The sequence below is a fragment of the Pelodiscus sinensis genome, chromosome 7, assembly GCF_049634645.1.
Source record: "Pelodiscus sinensis isolate JC-2024 chromosome 7, ASM4963464v1, whole genome shotgun sequence".
Classification (NCBI taxonomy): Eukaryota; Metazoa; Chordata; order Testudines; family Trionychidae; genus Pelodiscus; species Pelodiscus sinensis.
In genome coordinates, this window is record NC_134717.1 from 31732073 (window position 1) to 31756846 (window position 24774).

A 24774-nucleotide genomic window follows, 5' to 3' on the forward strand; every position below is an offset into this window, starting at 1 on the left:
ACTAGCGGGGTAATGTAGGCATACCGCAATTGCAAATGAAGCCCGGGATTTGAATTTCCCGGGCTTCATTTGCATAAGCGGGGAGCCGCCATTTTTAAAACCGCGCTGGTTCGAACCCCGTGCAGCGCGGCTACACGGGGCACGAACTAGGTAGTTCGAACTAGGCTTCCTAGTTCGAACTACCGTTACTCCTCGTGAAATGAGGAAGCCTAGTTCGAACTACCTAGTTCGTGCCCCGTGTAGCCGCGCTGCACGGGGTTCGAACCAGCGCGGTTTTAAAAATGGCGGCTCCCTGCTTATGCAAATGAAGCCCGGGAAATTCAAATCCCGGGCTTCATTTGCAAGTGCGGTATGCCTACATTACCCTCCTAGTTCAAACTAGGAGGGTAGTGTAGACATACCCCTTGAAAGAATCTTCACTAAAATACAGTGTACCACTCATTCTGCAGCACAGCATCAGCACCACAACCACATGCAGCCGCAAGAGAATTATTAGTTCATATTACCTTCTCTCTCTCATATCTCCACAAGGATCTGGGTTCCACAGTGCTAGGTGACGAATGCTCACATGAAAATATGGTCCACTGCCCAAGCCTTAAACTTTGGTTGCTCCTGGTATGTCTGGGGTTCACTGCAAGTGAATAAACCCTCTGCAGAGTGAACCTCTCTGCTCTCACAACAGAGTAGAACAGTTAACTATTTAATTACCTTAGAGTTAATATTCAGTACTTCATTGCACAAACATTTGTTCTAAGGATCAAAGAGAAAGCATCATGATATTCAGAGGCATCCATTTTCCTATTTTGCTATATTAATGCTCAAACATCTGGGCCATAAGGCACAAAGTCATACAGCTCTGAAGATGTGGAGGGGCCTGTACATAGGAGAACCACAGAGTAAGGCTAGAGTGGACTTTGCACAGGTTCCTAGCAATCCATATTGGGAATCAACAGCATCTCTGCACCATGGAGTGCAGTTTCTAGGGGCATTCCAAGCACAGCAGCTCCTCCAAGCAGCTCTCGAGGAGCCTCTGGTCATCTGGCACCTTACCTTCCAAGGTGTCGCTCTTCAATAAACGCATGCTGACACGTTTCATTTGGGCAACATGAAGTGACTGTGCACTAGGCATCCATAACTCTTCAGTCTGAATGACGTGCAACAGTCAACAGTTACCATTTACATGGTTATCTATTTGGAGTAACAGCTATAAATCAGGGCTTCCACAATTTGAGCCAGTAGTTCTATGCAGACAATACATAGCAATCCCTTTACTCGGCACTAAAATTCAGCCATCTATGTGGGGTGAAATGTTGTGACCATATAATAAACAGTATGGGTTCCGTAGCATATGCCTCAGCAGCTACATGTCCCAGCCAAGTATTGACATGAACCTGCTCTATTAAGCTTTCAAGACCACTTAAAGATAGATATCAGAAATTGGAAATTATTTACTAATAGGCATTAACTAAAAACCACTCGTTTGACTTGAAAACATTCTATTTAATTTATACAAATAACTACTAAATAGAAAAAGTAGATTAAAAACAAAATAGTTATTTTTCTGGCAGAGTTTAAATGCACATCATGTAGAGCTTAGAAGAAAAAATGCATTTTCTCACAGCATTCATGACTTAAAATTCTACTGAAGTCCTCCATTGCTTTCATGTTCTAGATCAGATAAGATACTAGATGCAGTGCTGTGTGGGGTAGTGGCTAAATACACATTTCGCATTTGAACTGAAATTATGTTACAGACCACACCTACAAAAGTGAAGCATTTAAAATGTGACTAACAAGTTGTAATATGATAATACAGAAAGCAATTTCCGTTTCAGGTTATATTGTGTTACAAAAACATCTGTGTAAGAAATAATGAAAGAGGCCACATAAAAATAAGCTTCAACTTTATGCACTTAATCAGTTTTTTAAACTGGCAAGTGTACTAGTAATAAATAATTTGCAAGTTTTGTATAAATGAGAAATTCCTAATGTTCAGCATTATTGTAAACATCAGTACACATGTAAAATGTAGCTAAAATCAGACAGTTACATTTTAAATTTATCAAATTAATTTCCTATTGTTCAGACACAGATCAATGGGGGTACATAGCCAATAATTTTTGGCAAGTCATGTCTTTAAAATTAACAGTAACAGTGCAAGTAAGGAATGCAAAGAATTCCTAGTGCAATAAAGAGGAGAAGCACAGGCAATATTGCTGATTAAAATTTACCACTTCCATGTGTTTGTCCTGGGAGTGACTAGGAAACTTTTTTAAAAAGCTATTCAAAGCCACTGTTTAATGCCCTGATCTTGTCTTAGGATTTCTGTGTCTTCCTTCAGGCCACTATCTTTGCAACAGTACATCCAGCATACGTCTTTATAGTTTGACCCTTTGTGAAATGCCCATGACAGTCAATGAGCAGGATTCATACGATTCCATTGTTTCCCAAACAGATGGTGAGATAAGAATGTCTGCCTCTAAGAAGCCATCTGGGACCAGTTCTAGAACTTGTCAGGCCAGAATATTTCTGAACCGAACAAAAACCTTCCATCTTGTCAGCACCACAAGAACATCAACAGTCAGCTTTCAGTTTATCTAAAGAATTATCAATTTTGGTCAAAGTCTTTTTGATACGCAGAGCTGTTAGTCTTGCAGATGGATTGTGATACCAGCATTCTTTCATCAGCTTGGCAAGAGAGGTTAGTGTCTGGGAAGACAAAAAAAAAAAAAAAAAAAAAGATGTCTATAAGCATACACACGAGTTGACAAAAGTTTCACTGACCTTATGCCCTAATACTTAAATATTTACACAAAATCAATCAATCAATCAACCTACAACTTGGCTCAGCGATACCTAAAATGATTTAATCCCTTCATGTTTTTGCAGGATTTTGTGTTTGGTTTGTTGAATAAATGGAAACACAAGAGGAGGGGGGGTGTTAAGAAGATGATCTAACCAGTGCAATTTTAAAATGTAAAGTCAGGTTAAATTATACTTGAATGTTTAAAAAGTGTGTTTTTTTTTAAAAACAATCTGTAAAAAGTGCTGCAAAAATAAGTTTTCTATACAATCAACACGGAAAGCACTGAAAGATGTACACTTTCCATCTAATTTTAAAATACCTAGGGCAGCTCTGTATATTTGGGAAACAAGTTGGCTAATGCGGCAGCACAACTCAGGTAATATATAGCTGAAGTTTATTTCATTTGTCCAAGGCCAACAACATGCAGTGTATGTATACACTGCAAATATAAAACCATAATACCACATCTTGAGAAACTGGTTGGCTGTCCATTTCTGAAGTGCAGACAGGACATTTGAGGGCACAATAGATTTTTTTTTTTTTTTTTACTTTTTTTACTAGTAGTAGTTTAGTCTGACCTTTTAAAATATTTGTTTATATAGCTCGTTATTATGGTGAAGAGAAAAATCAAAGTTGACAAATCTATATATTTGGGACCCATGTATCCTCATACTAGTTACCTCAATACCAACATGATTTTTCACTGAATGACAAGGTTCACCACAGTGGTTGTGGCCATTTAAAATGCAGTCTGAATTTATATCAGAAAACAGTTTGCATTTACCAGGAGAAAACTTGTTCACTCTGATTTTCCCTTAACATTTAGTCAGGTATCAGCACACATTTGACCATTTATCTTTGCAAGCAAAGATCTTGTCAAAAAAGCAGCCCACAGAGCATTTCAATTAAAACATGATATTTATAGCTGAAAACTGTTTACACCAAAAGAGTATTCAGGCAGAAGCTATGAGCTAACATTTCAGAACATGAGCTCTGTTTTTCACACTTACTGGGTCTGAGAACCATCTGTTGGGAATGTTTGGCCTTTGCTGATCCACACAGACCACTTTTCTCATATCTTCAAAACTAGGATCATTTGGAACCACATCGTAGAATGGAGGTTTATAATCTTCTACAATACCTAGAACAGACAAAGATTACATTGCTGTGTTACAGGGGTTTCATCAATAAGACATTTCTGCACCGAGGCCCTAGTTATCTGATTTAACCACATGCAAGGTCCATAAAAAGAAGTAACACACAATTACACATTTTCAATGTTAATCAGTATGTATGCAATTTGAGGTAAAATGGGCTAATCCTTGCCTACAAGTGAAGAAATTGGGCACAGAGAATTTTCCCAACACCATACAGTGAATAAATGGCAGAGCTATGATTGGAACTCAAACTCAAAAAAGATGCTTGTCAAAAAGGTCACATTTAGTTGGCTAAACCCATGCTGCTTCCCAAGTTAATGAAGGTGCAGAGAATCCATAAAGACTCACAAAGACTCACAAATTTGGGGCAGGCAACTGGCAGGTGTAACACATTAGCGTCAACAGAGAAAACTTATATCTGACGTTTTAAAGGTTGTGTCAAGCAAAAAAGAAAAAAAAAAAGCAGTAATTTATACTAGACAAGCCAAAATGGTAAATTCAGTGATAAACTATACTGCTAATGAAGGGGACTATTTTTGTCTATGCATTTCCTCTTATGACATTTATCTCAGATTTTCCAACTGTTAAGTATAAAGTATAAGTTATCAAAAAGGCTTTTAATGCCTCTGATAGCCATGGGAATTCATTACTCCTTGACACGAATTCACTGACTGCAAGGAGAAATGGGATTTTTGTTAGCAAAATACTTACAGAAAACTTCAGATCTAGTATTCAGGCTTTGATTGTTTGACAAATAAAACTGGTTTTTATGACTCATGATGAAGAGGAGAAACTCTTAAGTCTATATGCCCTCACGCTGCTGCCTCAAAAATAAAAAAAGTCTCTCAAGGACATATTGTAAAGTAGTTCTGATAGGATACTCCATAAGGTTAAGCAAGTGAAGAGCACCAAGACTAAACTACTCAGGCATATGCTGTGCATATGTACCCATTTGTAGAATCCACATAGGGACTGTCAAAGGAGAATCACTTGTTCTAAAAACACCAAAGTCCATGAAAGAAAGTAGGAGAGGTAACATCTTTTATTGGACTGCCTTCTGTTTGACACAAAGGGTGCATCTACAGAGCAACTTACAGTTGGTCCCTACTAACCAACTCAGGCTCACAGGGCTCAGGCACAAGTCAACTAGCACAGGACTTATTGCAGTGTGTACATACTCAAAGATTCAGAGCTTGACACAGCTGTTCTTCAGAAAAACGGTCACATACTTTTCACCATTCCACTCTATGTTCATTCTTGGCATGAGAAAGATTTTTGCCTTAGTGGTAACGGGGCTGACTGTGGTGCCCCTTTGACTGTTGTATATAAGGTGCTGTGCCAGCCCTACGTCCTCTTGCTTCCTTCTTGCCAAAAACTCCAGTGATGGAATGTACATGAACACCACATCTCTAAGAACACCTTTTTTCCCTTCTGACTACTTGCTCGTGTCGATTCCTTTCTACATGCACAGAAGCAGTGTCCATGGAAGTGGGCTCAGAGTTCAGTCTTGCAGCACGGCTTCAAAGCCAGTGTCTCAAGCTTGCCAAGCAAGCACATCGTGAGATGTGAATGTGTAGGCAGATGACCAGGTAGCAATCCTACAGATCTCTTGGATTGTTACCTGAGCCAGGAAAGCTGCTGACTATACTTGTGTCTCATCACGATTGCTGGCAAAGGCACCTTCACCAGCCCATAGCAGCAGTGGTGTGTGCAAGCCATGATCCAGGACAAAATCGTCTAAGCAGACAGAGGGCAACTTTTCATTCTGACTGCCATGGAAATGAACAGCGGCATTGATTTACAGATGGCTTTATTCTATGTAGACTGATATCCAGGGTATGTAGCCTGCACTTATCTGATATGAGACTATGGAAAGTAGAGGAGCAAGTATATGTCCTAGCCAGTATGAAACTGGAAAAACTACCACTAGCAGAGACACTGATCGTGATCACAACTGGACCATATTTTTGCAGGAGACCATAGAGTTCCTGCTGAACCAGTCTGGTGAGGCCATGCAGAGGCTAACAGGATAAATCTTTCCCTGAATTGCTTGACATTCAAAGGACCCTGTGAATCACCGACACTGATGGGAAGGCAGAACACATAGTATTTTCTGTTCCAAAAGAAGAGTCTCTTACCTCCAGAAGATTATTCTGACTGCCTCCAGGTGGAACGACCACTCATGGGGAGACGAAAGAGTCCTGCTGAGCTGATTTGCTAAAATGTTCCTAGTTCTGTGCGAGTGTATGGCTATCGGATAAATGACATGCCACATGCAAAAATCCCAAAGGCGGAGAGCCCCTTAAAGGGCCAGAGACCTGGCTCTGCCCTGCCTGTTGATGTATGACATTGCTGCAATAGTGTCCTTCAAGATCTGTATCACCTTGAGCTTCAAGTGTGGAAGAAAGCCTGGAAGGCCAGGCAAACCACTCTGAGCTCCCTGACGAGGCAAACCACTCTGAGCTCCCTGACAGACATGGAGACCTAGACTGCCCCACAACCAGTGGCCCTGGGTGCTTCTCATCTGTCCGGGCTTCCAAAGTATCAGGGATTTAGGTCAGCAATGGGTCTCACCCAGTTGCAGTTAGGTGGAAGCAACTTTTAGTAACAACAACAAGACGGAGCGTGCTTGTGTGTGTAAGTAATATATCACGTATATGATAGTGTTGATTGCTATATGTATTACCAATAAATATCACATATTAAGCTTTGGCATGGAGGAGGGGAAAGGATTTCTAGCCTGTTTGCACCCCCTAACCCCAACTTCCAGGCTCCACAGCACCTTCTTCACCTATCCCCTTGCTGCTGTCCCCTAAGTATCCTCCCCTGCTGAGCCACTTCTCCAGCAGGGCTTGCCAATGCCCCTCTACTCAGGTTTCCCAGGCCCTGGTGCGCACAATGCATTCTTAGGGCTCAGCCCCTTCCTGCCTGAACTGTAGAGTTGGGGGGGGGGGGGGAGGGAATAAAGAGGGAAGGAAGCAGATGGGTTATATCAAGGGCCCTACCAACTTTACCACCTATTTTGGTCAATTTCATATTCATAGGAATTTAAATGTGTCATGTGTCACGATTTCAGCTATTTAAATCTTTATGGTGTTATAATTGTAGGAGTCCTGTCCAGCACAGCAGTTTGGGGAGGAGGCTGCGAGGTTATCATAGTGGGGGTTGCAATACTGTTGGCCTTATTTCATAGAATCATAGAATCATAGGACTGAAAGGGACCTCAAGAGGTCATCGAGTCCAGCCCCCCGCCCTGAAGGCAGGACCAAACTCCGTCTACACCATCCCTGACAGATGTCTATCTAACCTGTTCTTAAATATTTCCGTAGATGGCAATGCTGCCCTTGGAGCAGGGTAGCCAGGGAGTGGCAGCTGCTGGCTGGGAGCCCAGCTCTGAAGATCGAAGCACCACTAGCAGCATTGCAGAAGTAAGGATGGCTTGGTATGGTATTACCACTAACTTCTGCGCTGCTGCCATCAGAGCTGGGACCTTGGTCAGCAGCCACCACTCTTTAGCCAACCAGCTCTGAAGGCAGCACAGAAGGGTGCTGTGATCGCCTTCCCTCAAAGTTACTTTGCAACCCTTCTGCAACTCACACTAGTTACCTCAACTCACACACACACACGTATGTTTTTCATGGTTATAAATGCTGTAAGTTATGTCAGTGGCCAACAGCAAACTGGATGGGTTTGCTGCCTTTCAACACTGTGTGGGAAGGAAAGGGAGGGAGATGCTTCTAGCCACCTGTGGGGCTGGCAAGGGAGGCAAGAGATGAGCTCTGCAAAGACACAGATCAGGTCACTCCTTCCCCACTTCAGTCCCCCCCGTGGCTAGGAACAGCTCCCATCCAAAACTGAATGGCTACCGCTGGTCACATTCTGGTGTGAAACGTGGCATAGATCTGGGGAGGGAGGCTATATGACCCTGCAAACACACACCCACATGTTGCCTCAAGATGACACGGCCCAGCTACAAGGAGAAGCAAGTCTGTCCCAGGAGCCCTGCCAAGCAAGGAGAGTGATATTCGCTCGGCAGGGAAGGCGAGATGTACTGGAGGAGGTGTGTGCACCAGCCCTCCCTGTGTGAACCCTCAGGTCTTAAAGATAATAAAAAGAATCCAACTATTCAGTATTTCCTTAACATGGGCTCAGTCAACTTGAGGTTAATTTGAACACTTATACTGCAGGCATTCTAACGGACTGACATCAAACTCACTTGAATAAAAGCAGTTTTACCAGGTGTCTCATTTCAGCATAGGGAAACATGGTCACCCTATGCCTGGGTTCTCTAACAAAGATATAACCTTGTGAGTATCTTTCTAGTACCCAAAGAACACCACTGATGCACAAGTTTGTGCCTGCCATCAACAGAAGTGGGTCCAATAAAATTTATTCTTTCACTCGCTCAGTCTCATATACTGGGACCAACATGGCTACAACACCAAAACAATAAAACTCATCTACATTTCCATGTCTTGGGCTGCAAAAACAGACTTAACACCTGTTGACAGAAGACTGATAAAAACAGCTCGCTTTAAAAAGTCAGACTAAGGAACAGCTGAGGAGCCAAAGCAGGAAGCACATACCCTCAAGGTCTTTTGTATGAAAAAGTATGGCAAACAAGAAAGTTCAATAGGCTTTGATATAGAAAACCCTGCAACTTTCTACTCTCCCACTCTATCACTGCAATTAACTTATCTTTGACATGCTAGTAAAATATCAAGATTCCCACCCACCCCCCAATCAGAAATGACAGACTATTATTCTCAGCTTTTTCCTCCGCTCATCTTAGGGACTCGCTCCCACAGAGCAAGGATTTAGCCAGGACATTCCACATGCCTTGCAACATGAATAAGGCAAAGTGACTGCAACCCTGATATCCGCTGTTTAATAACTCCTGATGAGAACATTAGGTACACACTAGAGTGTAGCTTTGGAGAGGGAGGTGGGGGTGGCTATTAATATATTTTTGAAGTTTCATTTTAAATTTCAGCCACATGTCCATACCTCATTAAGATGTTAACAGAAACTTTCTTCCTTTGCTACCACACAACATGGATTTATTTTAAGTTACTATTTATTTGGTTGGATATATGTTGCATGTATAAAAAGCATAATTAATTTTAAGAGTCAGCTATGATGTTTAAATCTAAAAGGAACCGGTCTGGCCTTTATTCCAAACAGTTAAGTCAAAAATATTGTGAACAACCATGCCAAACTTCATGGATCCTCTGGGATCACTGTTGGCTCTACAACCACAACAGCTGATCTATGTCAAGCAACCATAACCTCTAGTCTGCATTATCAAAACAAAGCTGTCACTATGACCTATGAAGCCCCAAAACGAGCCTCTTTAGTCATCAAGAACCCAGTGCCCATGCCAATTACCAAACAGTTTAAAGATCCCTTTCATAATTCAGAAAATAGTGTTTTATATAGAAACCAGCTTTTTAATAAATTAATCGATAATAGCGTTGCATCCAAGACAGTGTTTTTCACTCATTTCTTCAGTGTCACCTTGTCATACAATCATTCTACATGTACGAAAGTCTATACAACACACCTTTGTATAAAAATATGAGTCAAAGCTTTGGAGGGTGGTTTGAAGGACCTGGTTCTGGGCAAGTGATGTTCAGAGCAGCCCCTGTCTGACCGTGAACAGAGGAGCCTCTACCTTGAGGCGGAGACTGGACACACTATTACAACAGGGACTCTGCCTCCTGTTGAATAGCCTTGTGAGAAGGGTCTCTAAAGGAGGACCAGGAAGCAAGTTTGGAAGTAGGGAAAGATGAATTCTACAGAATAACCCTGATAGACAACTGGGTCTTGGAGATTAACCATCACGACTAGCTCCCAGTTGTAGGCAACAGTAAGAAAGCCTCCAAAAAAGGTGACAGAAGGGGTAGGTGGCATTAGAAATGTTAGTCAAGACCCACCTCATGATCAAAAGCAGCTCCTAGCCACAGAACAGGTTGCAACAGTAAAGGGGAATGAAAAGAGGGTGTTAGTCATCTATAACAGGAAGGCCCTGAAAGATGCTGATGGCAGAATGCACAAAGAGGAGATGGCGGCGGTCTTAATTTAGAATTCTGGCCTTGAACTGAGAAATGCTGAGTCCTTTAATGAGAAAAGGAGACTTCTTGTTGAAGAGGTGGGATTCAAAAAGGAAGAAAACTCTTGGGCAACCACAAACCCCCTCTCATAACAATATTGGCTAACAAGTTTCTGGATGCTGTGTCTGACACATCAATTGCAGCCTGAACAGCTGTTTTCACCACCAGAATGCCCTCCTCTAAAAGGGCAAAGACCTGGGCTATATCCTCCCAGAAAATATTATCCTGAAAGCCTGTCAGCCTAGACTAAAGTCAGGTCATACTTGAGTAGCAGGGCCTGGTAACTGGAGATGCAATCCTGCAGAGATCTCTCCCGCCACGGTGGTCAGTCTCTTGAAAGTGTTACCCAATGGGGATGGTAATGAGACAAATGTTTCATGGCAGCCTTTGTCACTAGGGAGTTGGGAACAGAATGAGACAACAGCAATTGAGCTCCCTTCACCAAAGTGAAATAGCACTTCAGTCCTTCCACATGTGTAGGAGAGGCCCCACAGGATGCCTGGGTGTGCCAGAACAGTTTCACTGGTTTCAAGATTGCCTTGTTAACTCTGAGCCATCTTACTGGAGCCATCCAACAGGCAATGGTGAGAGTCTTAGACTTCCTCCAGAAGATATATGGAGACCACTAGCCACACTTTGTAGTAAGTCTGGGTACTGATTAGGGTTGTCTGGAGGAGGGGGAGGGGATGTGGAAGAGGAAGATGACCATATTACCCAGAAAAGAGGTCCCACTGGAACCGTAAATACTGGTGGGTATACTGTCTAATACTCTTGGCAGAACTGGTTGTTACAGCAAGGGGCAAGAGTGGGGGGAGGGGAGGAGGGAGCAGACTCCTAGGTGAGTACTGAATATCTGGTATAGGGATTCCACCATTCCCCAAAAAGAGGATTCAACTGTTTGAAGGGAACCCCATGGCACAGAGAACACTGGTCCCTAGGGAGGCAGAATTCATAATCTTGGATCTACTGTCACCTGGATTACCTGTAGTTCTTTGTGAGGATAAAGGCCAGACCAGCTCATCACATTCGTCCAAATCTAAACATTCCTCTGCTGTAATGGCAGAACTATCATTGCTGAGGGAACTCTGCCTGATGGTTGTAAGACAGACAACTCCTGGGACACCAAAGCAATAATCTCTTCCGCTACAGTAATGTTCCTGAAGGACTGGACCACACAAGAGAGCATTCTGAGGGTGCTGTACAGTTCTCTGTGCATCCTTGAGCAGGGAATGCTGATAATTGACACCCATGGAACCAGTACATCCCTGGTCATGGTGTGTTCTTTGGACGGATGTATTACCATTGGAGAGACCGAAGCTGCACTTGTGAAAGGGACTGGAGGACAAAGGCCCTTGTGCTTCAGAATGGGAATCACCAACAGGAAGATCCTTTCCTCTATGCACCTGACTCTGCACCCTGGCCTGACGCTTGCTTTTCAAAAGTAGTTACTCATGGTCTGTGTATAAGAATTCGCTCAACCTTGACTGGATCAGGTAAAGTGTCCTCAGCGGGAACTTGTACTTGTGCCCGAGAACGTCTCTTGCTTTTATGGGAATCCATGGAGAGTGTCTTTGGTCTTAAAAAAAAAAATGGTTACTTACCTCTAGAACGGCTGTTCAAGATGTGTTACTCATGTCCATTCCATGTAGGTATGCACACAGTGCATGCACATGTCTTCGGAAGTTTTTTCCCTTAGCAGCACCTGTTGAGCCAGCAGAGAAGGTGGCACTGCTATATTGGCTAATATATACGCCAGCTGGCCCTCCACCCCCTCAGTTCCTTCTTATTGGACTACTCCAGAGGCAGGTGGGTGGGATTTGAAATGGACATGAGCAATACATCTTGAAGAAAAACAGTTACAGAGATAAGTAACTTTTTTCTTCAAGTGATTTCTCGTGTCCATTTCATGTAGGTGACTCCAAAGCAGAAGCCGTAGGAGGCAAGGTTGGAGCTCTAACCTTCAAACAAGCGGAGGACAGCCCTACCCTGGGCTGCATCCTCCCTAGCCTGGTGGGCCAGCACATAATAATTGGCATAAGTGTGGACCGAAGACCCTGTGGCAGCAGCCTGGGCCCTAGTGGAGTGGGCTGTGAGGGGAGGAACTGGCATCCCGGCCAGCCCATAGCACTCCTTGATACAGGATAAAATCCACAAGATCCTCTGCACAGAGACTGGCTGCCCCTTCAGCCATTCTGCAGTTGCTACAAAGAGCTATGGAGACCTTCGGAAGGGCTTTGTTCTTCCCAAATAAAAGGCTAAAGCTCTCCTAATATCTAGTGTGTATAATGCCTTTTCCTTACCCAGTGCACGGGGTTTGGGGTAAAAAGCTTGGAGAAAAATATCCTGACACACATGAAACAGACACCATCTTTGGAAGGAAAGCAGGGTGGGGGTGCAACCAGACCTTGTCCTTGAAGAAAACGCGAAGAGGGGCGGGAGCAGGTCGGAGGTCAGAGCTCTGAGTTCGGACATGCGCCTGGCCGACATGATCGTCACAAGGAAGGATGCCTTCCAGGAGAGGTGAATTAGCAAGCAAGTCACTAGGGACTTGAAAGGAGGCTCCATGAGCTTGGACAGAACTACATTTAGGTCCTACTGGGTATGCGGGTAAAATCTGTCCAAACCCCTTAAGAATCTGTGGACCATGGGATGCATGAAGAACGATGTGTCCCTAGAGACTGGGTGAAAGGCGGAAATAGCCATCAGGTCCTGATCGATGAGGACAACCACAACAGGACCCCAAGGTTGAGGAGATAGTCCAGAACCAGCAGGACCTGGGTGTCCATTGGGGAGATACTCTTCTGAGCAGTCAAAATGGAGAAACGTTTCCATTTAGCCAGATAGGTAGCCCTATTGGAAGGATTCCTACTTCCCAGCAGGACTTACTGCACCCACTCCAAGCACTGGAGCTCTGGTGCTGTCAGCCATGAAGCTTCCAAGGCCATTAGGTGGAGGGACTGTAGGTTAATTTTTGTTGTTTGTTTATGGAGATATACCCATCTCATAGAACTGGAAGGGACCTTGAGAGGTCATCAAGTCCAGCCCCAGGCCCTCATGGCAGGATCAAGTACCATCCCTGACAGATTTGCCCCAGATCACTAAATGGTCCCCCTCAAGGACTGAACTCTCAACTGTGGGTTTAGCATGCCAATGCTCAAAACGAGCTATCCCTCCCCCCCCCCCTTTTCTGGTGGCAAAGCCTGCCAAAGTCCTGAGTTATGATGTCTGGATACAGGGGAAGAGAGATCAGTTTCTTGCATGACCTGTTTAGCAGAGACATGAACCAGTGAGTGCTATCTGGGCCAAGCTGGCACTGAGAATGAGGGAGGCCCTGAATTCCCTCAGGGTACATCTACACAGCAAAGTTACTTCAAAATAACTTTACCAGCGTCTCCATAGCCAAACCACTATTTCGAAATTAAATCGAAACAGTGGAGGGCTTGTTTTGAAATTGGTGCTATTTCTTGTGGAATGAGGTTTACCAATTTCAAAATTGCTATTTCGAAATAAGCATTGTGTAGACGTTTATTTCGAAATAGGGGGCCTCCAGCCCTTCCCAGAGTGCCCTGGTGGCCACTCTGGGCACAACCAAGAAAACTCCTCTCCTACCCCTCTCCACAGAGCCCTTAAAAGGGTAGACTCTGGCCACAGTGCCTGTGCCAGCTCCAAGCCTGCTAGCCCAGAGCCAGCAGTCACTGCACCTGACCAGTCACTGCACCTGACCAGTGGCCCCAGCATGAGCCAGGAAGCCAGTGCCAGCCCTCCACCGCTCCCCAGGACCAGTCTGCCAGATCCCAGGAGCCAGCTAGGGGCCAGAAAAGGCGGGTGCCTGCCTGGTCCACTGTGGAGATCAGGGACCTAATTCAGATTTGGGGGGGATGCCTCCAATGTCAATGATCTCTGCACTAAACGGAGGAACGCAACCGTCTACAAGCAGATGGCTTCCAGCCTGGCCACTAAAAGCCACATGTGAACCCAGGAGCATGAAAATCAAGGAGCTGCAGCAGATGTATGCCAGGGCCACAGGGGGCAGCTCCCAACCAGGGGCAGACCGAGACCCGTCCCTATTTTGATGCTGTGGAACACATCCTGGGGGGGCAGGATGGTCTGTGCCCCCCAGGTGGTCATCGACCCTGGGGCAGAGCTTGCTGCCTCCTGCTGCCTCCCCAGCTACCTCTTCCTCCTCCCCCTCTTGCTTCTTCGTCCCCACATCTCCAGGGACGCTGAGGTCCCCGCACTCACGGTGCTGGGAGATAGTTGGGCTGGTGAGACCCCCAACCCTGAGCCATGAGCTTCTCCTCCCCCTTTCCTCCCCCTTCCAGCTCCATCCTCCCAGGTTTCCCCTTCCCCTCTCCCACTTTCTTTCCCCAGTCTCACCTCAGTTTATCCCCCCCCGCCCCAGGTTTGTTCAATAAAGAGGCTTTGTTGTAATGAACGCATGTGTCTTTTATTGTACAGCGGGAAAGGGGGTTAGGGAGGGGTAAGTGGAAGGACATGAGGGAGGAATGAGGCACAAGCCCCCAGTGGGGCACACCAGGGAGATGGTTATTGTCTGCAGAACATGCTTCCAGACTCGTAGCAACACGTCCAGGAGAAGCACCAGAGTGCCCAGGAGCAGCTCCAGCTCCATGCTGCAGAGTGCTGTGGTGTCCCGAGTGAGGGCAACTAGAGCACTAAGAGAAAAAAAAAATGCTTTGCTGTCCATCAGCGAGGTAGACAAGCAAGAAGGGAAACTTAAGAACCAGCTGTTGGGGGAGGGGGAGTGTCCCTTTAAGCACAGGTCTCAGCCTTAGGCAGCAGCCACACAAAGTAACTCCTGACCTGATGCCCTTCCAAAACCGGTTCCGGCCGGCCTCAAATGCGAATCAGTGTACACCCGCCATTTCGAAATAGCAAAACACTATTTCGAAATGCATGTGTGTCTAGACGAGTGATTTCAAAATAAGCTATTCTGAAGTAATGCTGTAGTGTAGACATATCCTCAGTTTCAAAAGCACCTTGTGCACCTGTGGAAATGGAGGAAACGTGTAAAGCAGGCTCTCCAGCCAGGGGGTGAGCAGGGTGTCTCATAGGGACCCACAACTCACCCCCATAAGGGAAGAGAACCTGGGGCACTTCCTGTTCTGTCGTGTTGCAGAAGGGGTCCAAAAGGGGTCCAAAGAGGTCCAAAAGGGCCATTGTGTGGGAACCTGCCAGAATCAGTTGTGCGGCCCAGGACTGTTGTTGGTGTCTAGACTTCACTGACGTGCTTTGGTGCTGAGAGCAGGACCTGTGCCTCAGCCTCGGTCTGAAGCCTCATGACGACATGGCTGACTGCCTCAGAGTCAGAGGAGTATTCAGAAGTGGGCCAGCGCAGTGCCATAGCTGTTGCAGCCAGCTACCTGTGCCCAGCGGGTGCCGGTCTATACACTCCAGCTTTCCTCAGCCCTGAGGGAGAGGTGGTGGCATCGATGGCATGTAGATGAACCCAGTGCAGGGACTGGTAACACACAGGTGTCCTGGCTTGGTGCCAGGCTCAGTGCCCATGGTACTGCTGCAGCTGGTGCTGGCATTGGAGACTGTTTGGGGGCCAGTGTTAGTGAAGATGGCCCCGAGATGGTGCAGTGGTGGGCCCTCGTGTCTGGTGCCAGAGGTACCAGGGATACAGCCCCATGACACTTAGGCGGGCCCTATGGAGGGGTTGGGAACGAGGGTCAGCTAGATCAAGGTCCCTTGCAGCCTCAAAGGTGTCAAGCATCAAGGGATCCAGGAGGTCCTCCACCAGGCTCGAGTCCCAATACGGGCTAGACCAGTGCTGAGCCAAACTCAATGGCTTAGGTCAACTCTTAATAGGACAATTGGTAATTAGGTTTCCATTCCACATTGCTCAGCATTTATGAAACAATATGCAGTTTCAGATGAAGTTCAGAATCTAAATCTCACAACAAGCTCATTGTTACAGATCAAGTCTCAAGGAACTCAAGTGACAAATTGCTACTCTATGGTATCCAAGTATTGAGAAATAATCCCAGAATCTCTTGGACTCTCTTTTTAAAAACACCACCACTGATGCTAATTTTATATCCACACAGAGGATTTGTTCACAACAATTTCTTTAGTAACACTTTTTCTACATCTCTATTTAACCATGCCTTTTAGCCTCCTCGATTCATTTTGCCTAAGACGACACACATCTTACTTTTAAGACAGTTCTCAACCACCACTATGGGCCACATATGCAGCTATGTTATATGGGCTGCACTTCCCCCCCCCCCCTCACACTCTCACACACTCTCACACACACTCTCACACACACACACCCTGTATAACCCTGAGGATGTCACAGCCACAGCTGTGGCTAATTCAGCCACATCAGTCTATGGGGGGGCACTTTGAGAAACACTCCTCTAGGGCTACAAACATATCAGCTCATGGTTCAAAAGCCAGCTGTTAAAACACCAAAGAAAATCCTACTTTATACAGTTGAGCTCTGAGTTTCTAACATCTCAGGAATGGAGGGTGTTCGTAATTCTGAAATTACTTTAATATTTAAAAACATTATAGTTCTTTAAAAAAGTTTACTACTGAACACTGACTGAATACAACTTTAAAACTTCACTGTGCAGAAGAAAAATTCTGCTTTCCCTTTTTAAAAGTAGTTTATGTTTAATACGGTATTGTCCTGTATATGTGCTCTTTTCTCCCCACTGCTGCTACCTGATTGTGTTTTTCTGGTTCCAAATGGGGTGTGTGATTGACTAGTGAGTTCGCAATTCCGGGTGTTTGTAATTGAGGTCCAGAGCCTCAATGAAAACATGGCCCATATTCAGACAGTGCTACTCCCACTAGAGCTGATCACAAGATTCATGCTAACTTCAGTGGGAGAAGGATCTGTTTATATTTGGCTCCTAGATGTTATACAAAATTGTTATCCACAGACCCACTGACTAAGCTCATTCTTTTTTTGACCTCTAAGTAGTATACATTTTAGAACTCTTCAATTGAACTGCTTAAGTTCCAAAATGCAGATCTTTTCAAGATTCTTGCCTACCTGCAGATTGAGCTGAGTCTCAGTTTGGACTAGGGAACAATGTTTTGGGAAAGAATCATTGCTTACTCTACAGTTAGGACAGTCACTGGTAGGAAAGAGATGCTTTGAAAAATAATACATGACCAGCTTTACTGCTTTAAACACTACTACACCTGCTGACCACATCCCCAGCATCCAATCCTACTCCCCTGGGCAAGTTTTCACTAGGACGAAAGGTTTGCTCTTACTTTGAGTTAACTAACATGGTAAAATCCAAATAGAGACTAGGGATGTTAAAATATGGTTTAGGTAAACATAAGGTTACATGGGTCATGTTTACACACCAGGGGAGGCAAAGCTCTGTGGATACAGAGGCGGGGGGAGGCTGGCAGCTCTGTTAATATAGGCTCCAGCCTGCCCCCCTCAGCTGCACTGCTGCCTCTATATCAGAGGCAGCAGGCAGTTCCCTGGGAGCCGGTACTCATCTCCTCACACCCCCATGCTGCTGCCCCGATACAGAATCAGCAGCAGGGGGGCGGGAGGGAAGGCAACTTTATAGGGAGCTCCCCCTGTCACCGCTGCATATAACTGTCAATCTTCACAGTTACAGACAGCCTTAACTGATGAGGTTTGCAGTTTCACATTCCTAGTAGAGACAAGGTAATTTGAAGTTTTCATACATGTTATAACAGGTTGAAACATTGTGGAGGAGTTCAGGGTTTATCTTGGCCTGCCTAAAGATATGAAGGGGGGGGGGGGGGGGAAAATCACACAGTCTCCTCTTCACTGGGATTTTACTTCACGTTACTCTGTTACTATTGTAAGCTAAACACTTTTTTTCTTCTAGTGAGGGTAAGGTCTCCGAGATCAACAGAATTCCAACTAACTTCACTAGAAAATGGATCAGGTCCAAAGCAAATCAATATTTATGTATTTAAAATATTTTTGCCCTGTCTCTATTTCAAATATTTGAGGCGGCTTACAAAAATTTAACACAATACAAATATATACATAAATTAAAATATGTACACAGACTGGAGGCTTTTAGCAGAGTTGAACATATCACAGCTAAGAAACTTCATAATGTTTCCGCTATTTTTATCCTGAAGCATAGCCTGAAACTCTTATCTCTTCCCTTCTCCCTTATGTTTTCCTTGGATTCCTTAAAAGTTCTCACTTTAAACATGTTTGAACAGGTTTCAGTATTAGGATCATCCCCTAAGGGGCATCAGAACCACCTCTCAGCATGAACGGTAGAGTATAATGGTTAAAATCAAACCAATTTTCAACTGGAATTCAACAAGGGTCTCCTTTCACCTTATTCCATTCAAAGTTGGCAAAAACACTTGGCACGGCCGATACCACAAGTCCTTCAAAGTGGGTGAGAGTTCAGCCTAAGCATCTGAAATACAAATACTTCTGAGGTACAGTATTTTCGTGTTGCCTACTTAGCTCAACAAGGCGTGTACTAGAGCGGCAGATGTTTTTCCATTGAATTGCAGCTTCCTTAACCCTCGGGGGGGGGGGGGGGGGGGGGGGGGGAAGCAGAGACATGAGTCCTAAAAGAAATCCTCAAATAACTCACCATTGCTAACCATGCGTCTAGCTACTTCCCAGAGAACTAGTCCAAAAGCCCAGATGTCAACTCTTTTATAAGAGTCAAAGCAGTCCACTTGGATGGTTTCATCTAAGACTTCTGGCGCCATATAGCGCTTGGTACCCACACGTGGGTTGTTCCCCACATCCAACTGATTAGTGCTTTGGGAATGCATAACTGCAAGACCTGTAACAAAAAAGCAGAGTTGCCATGAAATCATTTTTAACGCTATCGTAGCACATGCAGTTTGAGGCGTGAGCTGTATACACAAGTTGGTACACATTCCAAGGACCACGGGGGTTGCTTGAAAACAAGCAATAGACAGGGTTCAACTGTCCAAAGAACAATTGTGTCAACTCCAAACTGCCTGCCAAATATAAAAAACAGTCAATGTGTCCATAGACTGAGACCAATTATCTCTTACAAGATTACTATAAAACATATGCATTGCACTTTTATAAAATGTTATCATTCCAGGGATTGTTTGGCAGCCACTGGATGTCACTGTCACTTCATGTATAATCAAAAATTCAGGAAGCTTATTTAAAAAGAAAACAAATTTTACTGTGAACTCAAATGTATTCTTGGAATTTTTGGGGTAAGTGAATATATATCCAAAGTGCGTGAGGAAGTGCTTTCTTCAGAGACCAGAAAAATACTGCATGGACAATATGTAAACTGGAATAAAAAAATAAAGCTAAAAACATCAAGACAGACGTAGGTCACAAAGTAAACCTCATCAAAGGGGCCTCCAACAAGTCAATCAAAACCACTCAACCTGATTTATCCTGATATCCAAACATTTAAGTAAAGAACATTATATGAAAGATTAAATTAAAGCAAATTTGGAAACACACAGAGGACCCAGTTTACCACAGTAAACAGGCAGTCACTCCAAAGTAAACAGTGACAGGTGCAGGACACTGCTAAGCAAAACACCAGGAAGACTCTTCCTGATTAGGGTTGCCAGATGGTTTCAACAAAAATACCGGACACACTTGACATTACATCTTATTTAGAAAATACCGGACATTTACATTTTCTCAGTTTGTTTCCTGAATAGAAAGCTCAAATACTGGACTGTGTGGTTCAAAACCGGACATCTGGCAACCCTATTCCTGACTCCCCTATCAAATTCTATAAGAGCAACATCTAATGCTAAAATTGAAATACAAGCTTAACGGCAACTTGATAATCTTCTATGGGTCTGCAGTTAGTATTAGGCCACAGAATTACTACATTCCCAAACCAGTCTTCAAAAATACGGTTTCCTTTCCTCAGTATCAAGGTTTTGGAAAAACATTTTTCTGAAGTTTAAAGTTCACTTCAAATACATTTGGAGTTGCTAAAAGAACTTGCACAGAAACTTAACATGCAATCTGCTAACCCCTTCATTGCTAAAGATAACATGCTTAAAAAAAAGTCTGGTCGGCTGCTAAAGACACATCCAGTCCCTAAATATACATTACACCTTTCAGATAGGAAAGGTAAATTTTACATTGCAATTTTCCTGGCAGACTTTGAACACATCAGTAAAGACTACAGATTCTTACAGGAAACATTTAAGGAAGAGACGGGATGAGTTGGAACCTATGGAGCTGGCTTGGTTTTGGACAACAAAAGAAGTCCTATTTTATAATCACTGTTTGGATCATTAATGGCTTCTGGATAGCCAGTCTAACACTCAACCAGGAGAGAGCAATACACAGCCCAACAGATACTGTTGTATTGCAACCCACCAACCCCATGTTCTGAGCTCCTCCCCCACTAGGGTTGCAATACTACAATATCTATAGAAAATTTAAGTTACTTTCACACCTGATTGCAATACATAGCCACATGGCTTTTAACTGCATTTCTAGACATTTTACCTGCACACACAGTTGCTAAAAATGTAGGCACAGAAAGCTATCAGTGTTGGAATGGGGACAAATTAGAAGGCAGATTAAAAGCTAGATCAGAAGAGAATGAAGACAGATCAGCCATAAACAGAAGGATTCAATACATCCTGAAAAAGGAATATCTGCTTTTCTTCATCCATATTAGGGATAATGAAGGAAAAAGAATCCTCTATAAATCGGTGGCCACGATTCTCATATACAAAAAACCTACCATTTACTTTCACCACTGTCAGTCCGAACAGCAGCAGATATTTCTGCTCCTATCTTATATATACCCCTCCACTACAGTATTGAACTCTACAGATATGACTGCAAAAAGGTTTAACTTCTGTGGTGCTGGCTCAATAGAGAAATAAATGCTGCCCCCCTCTGGTGATAATTACACTAACTTAAAAATGAACCAGAATTTTAAAAAAATGTAATTCCTTTTCACTTACTGAATATTGATTTCCTATCTGAAATTCCCTCTGTGGATTCTGAGATGCAGAATCCAACTAGATTGTTACTTACTATGGAAGCACATGCATTTATGTTGGACACTACTGTGTGTGATGAAGTTGGATCTCAGTGTCTCCCAATTTTAGGATCCAGTGAAGTTAGTTTTTAAGCCAGTCAATTCTTCCCTTATGCTCAACATGCCATGTTAAGATTACTACTGTGCCTTTTTATTTCCCTTGGCACAGACAACAGAAGGATCCAGCCATAATGCCTCGCACATAAACCAGGCATGATTCTTTAATCATCCCTCTGCATCCTGCTGGCATAGAAATTGCTATTTTAATTTAAATGAATACAAGAAACTCAATAAAAGCTTGGTTTGGTATTTACTGCAGTCAATGGCAGAAGTACATTTGATACATAAATTTTAACATGAGCCCAGTTCAACCCCTACCCTACTGATGCCAATCAGTCAGCTCAAGCTCTAAATTGCCTTCCTCCCCTTTTGAAATTGAGGAATGAGAAAAATGTATTAATTTAAGTTTAAAAAGTTATTTGGATCCTAAATGCCATCCATAAAGCATCTAAAATGCTGTAATTAGACATTAATGAAACTGAAGTGTTATTTACTGAGCATCAGCCAAAAAGGTAAAAACCTCAATTCAAATATCTCAGACCAGGTCTATACGACAGGAGAAGGTCGGCTTAAGGTATACTATTCCAGGTACGTAAACAATGTAGCTGGAGTTGGTGCAACTGAAACTGAACTTAGGCACTGTTCCCACTGCGGGAGGTTCACGGGAGAAATGCTCTTGTTGACTTCTTTTAATTCCTATCAACAATGGTCAATGGGACACTCTCAGCATTTGATTTAGCTGGTCTTTAGTAGCAAACCCCACTAAATGGAACATCAGAAGATCAACCATTGCAGCATTGATCTTCCCACAAGTGTAGATGTGGCCTCAGAAACCTGAAGTGGTGATAGGTTTTATTCAGCTGGAACAAGATAGCATGCTTTATATGCCCTCTAGTGGCTGTCAACTTCTAAGGAAGTTGAAAATAACTCAAGAGCACTGTGATTTATTTACCATATTCAGTTACTTCCAGAACATTCAGTTTGTTTTATTCATCAACTGAAACTCACCTAAATCTGCTATGCAGCACTGCCCATTTTTCTTAACAAGGATATTTTTGCTCTTCAAGTCTCGGTGGGAAATGGCAGGCTTCCCCTGGGTCCCAAATATCTCTATGTGCAAGTGCGCAAGGCCGCTGGCTATGGACAGGACTATTCGTAGGCAGCTGACAGTGTCCAGCGTAGTAAGCTGTAGATAGTCATACAGTGATCCCATTTCATGATAGTGTGTAATTAACCACAACTGGGTGCTGGAGTTTCTAGAGGTCATATCTGATGCAATAAAACCTAAGAAGAGAAAAAGCAAACAACAAAGTTAGAGATCACAAGTCTACATCAAGAGGTACAATATCACCAAAAACTCTCTCGCAATTTACAATGGAGATGGAATTAACCTACTTGTGAAAGGCCACTATGGAGATAATATTAAGGAGGAACAGTTAAAATACATTTATAAAATGGCAGTTCAAATTTATTCACAAAAATGCATCAAGTTCATTTGAATGACAAGATAAAGTTACACGTTAAAAGCTTATTTGGTTTTGACAACTAATACCCACACAGTTTAAAATTTTAAAACTATTTCATTTATTTGAATTCGTTAGCAAATTAATCAGTTTTAAAAGGAATTAAAATAAGTGTTTTCAAGCTTTGATTTTGAATGTAACTCAGAATTTGCCTTCTACTATAATCATTTGCTATGTTGAATGCTGCTAGGAAAAAAAGTTTAGCTAATCCTTACAGTTTGTTTAATTAGTTAACTAGATTTAGAATCTTATCACCCAGGTATATAGTACTGAAAGCTGCAATTAAGAGATATCTAGAGTTGCCAGTTGCGACTGGGTGTTATTTTCTTACTTTATATTACATAATACATTCTCCTTATTTTGGACCATCAGGGTCACAGACCATAATGGTGATGCCATAAGTCTATTGCCTTTTTTTCTTCAGTATAGCTCAGCTTTCCCAAGGGAACTCCCACCCTATGCACAGGTTCAGTGGGGCTTACCCAAAATTAAGTGCACTCTAAGTGTAGTCAGTCTTAGGTTTTTTTGGCAATTTAGAATCAGAGCTTCATGCTTGCTGAAAATAAATTAAAATGATTAACTGAATAACAGAGTGAGAACTATTCAAAATCATTTACAAATTTGGTTTCAGGATCTCTTTTAAGCAAAAACATGGCTGTGTCATAAGGACCAGCAAATACCAACAAGACGCCACAGATGAAAAGATTGCTTGGTTCATTGATGCCACAAAGTCCTTACTACCAAGCTACACTCATCCCCCTGGTAGAGCAGACATCGGTGGAAGCTTGCTAGATGCAGCATATGAGACGGGATTAGAACAGCGTGCAAGAAATACTGAGGGGAAATTTGCCAGTTTTAAGCCTTGATTGGGTGGAACAATGTACACAATGATCAAAAAATGTGCCCATGAGTCAAGGGCAGAGGAGTTTGCATCTCTTTCAGAAACAATAGATACATCAGAAAATGCCCAAACAGAATATTTAAAAACAAGTGGCAGTGAAAGCTGTAACAAATTAATAACAAAAATTCAATTGTCACATGCACAGTTCTGTCTCTGACAACATGGCAGAAATGAGAACACAGAAGAAGAAACTGAAGAATGCTCCTTAATAACTTGAAGTGCCCATGTAATGCATCTTTTAGCTGAAGACCTAAGTACATCTTCTCTGGGAATAAAAGGAAATGATGTTGAGGTCAAATACTTCCATAACAGCCATTTTGCTTCAGCTTCACTGAAGAGAGAAGGAAGATCCAAACTAATTCTCCCTCGAAACATTCAATGGAATTTTGTGGTTGAATTTATCAAGAATTAGCCTATTATCAGAAAACTTTGTCAACAATAATGTGATAAAATAGAAGGATGTTTCACTTTCAAAGTATTTAATAATGGATTAAAGAGAAATATAGCTGAAGTGTTCAGTATACCAAAGCCAATATCCATTGTTGCAAAATTCAAAAAAATTGCTGCTGCATTGGTCATGCTGTCAAAATTTGGAAGGCACTTCCAGAGACATGGATGAAAGAAATACCTCAGCAGAAAGTTGAACTGTAGACAAGAAAGAAGCAAACAGACAAAGCATTAACTCATTTTTTTGCAAACATTCTCAACCCCAGATCTAAAGGGTAGATGCCTAACTTCTGAGGGTGCTGCTGCTGACATGGCATGGGCATCTCAAAATCACTTCTGAGTTATGCTGGTCAAATTTCAGGACTGGAGCAAAATCATCAAATCAGTACACATTTACTGGTGATGAAAGTCACTCCCCTGAATCGGGGGGAATCATTAGCCAGGCACTCTGAAACAGAGTTCCTTCAGTTGCTAAGCCAACTTCACAGCAGTGGCTTGCTCTGCAGCCATAGAATAGTTTCATCATTTGGTATTATTCACACAAAGCTAAGAAAGCGAATGGGTGCTGGAAAAGCAGAAACATTTTTACTTCGGTTTCAGTTTATGAACCAAAATGACAGAGAATGGGGAAGATTACAGTTGTAGAAATTTTAAGGATGCTGTACATGTAGTGTTGTGACGATTTCTCGGTTAGAGTTAATAAAATGTGAAATTAAAGTGTAATGACAGCTGTCAGTCAGCAACTC

The 24774-nt window shown here is 43.1% G+C and overlaps 1 protein-coding gene across 2 annotated transcripts in view; it reads right to left on the reverse strand.

Annotated features, from left to right (window-relative positions):
• Positions 1 to 1479: 1479 nt before the first annotated feature.
• Positions 1480 to 24774, reverse strand: part of ACVR1 (activin A receptor type 1) — a 114809-nt gene continuing 91514 nt past the window's right edge. For both annotated transcript variants that reach the window (XM_075933431.1, XM_075933432.1), the window contains exons 7-10: positions 22166 to 22441; positions 18671 to 18868; positions 3817 to 3947; positions 1480 to 2709 (exon numbers count right to left, since the gene is read on the reverse strand). In XM_075933431.1, the coding sequence (XP_075789546.1) occupies positions 2575 to 2709; positions 3817 to 3947; positions 18671 to 18868; positions 22166 to 22441 (740 nt within the window). In that variant the 3' untranslated portion in view covers positions 1480 to 2574. The remainder of the gene's footprint in view (positions 2710 to 3816; positions 3948 to 18670; positions 18869 to 22165; positions 22442 to 24774) is intronic.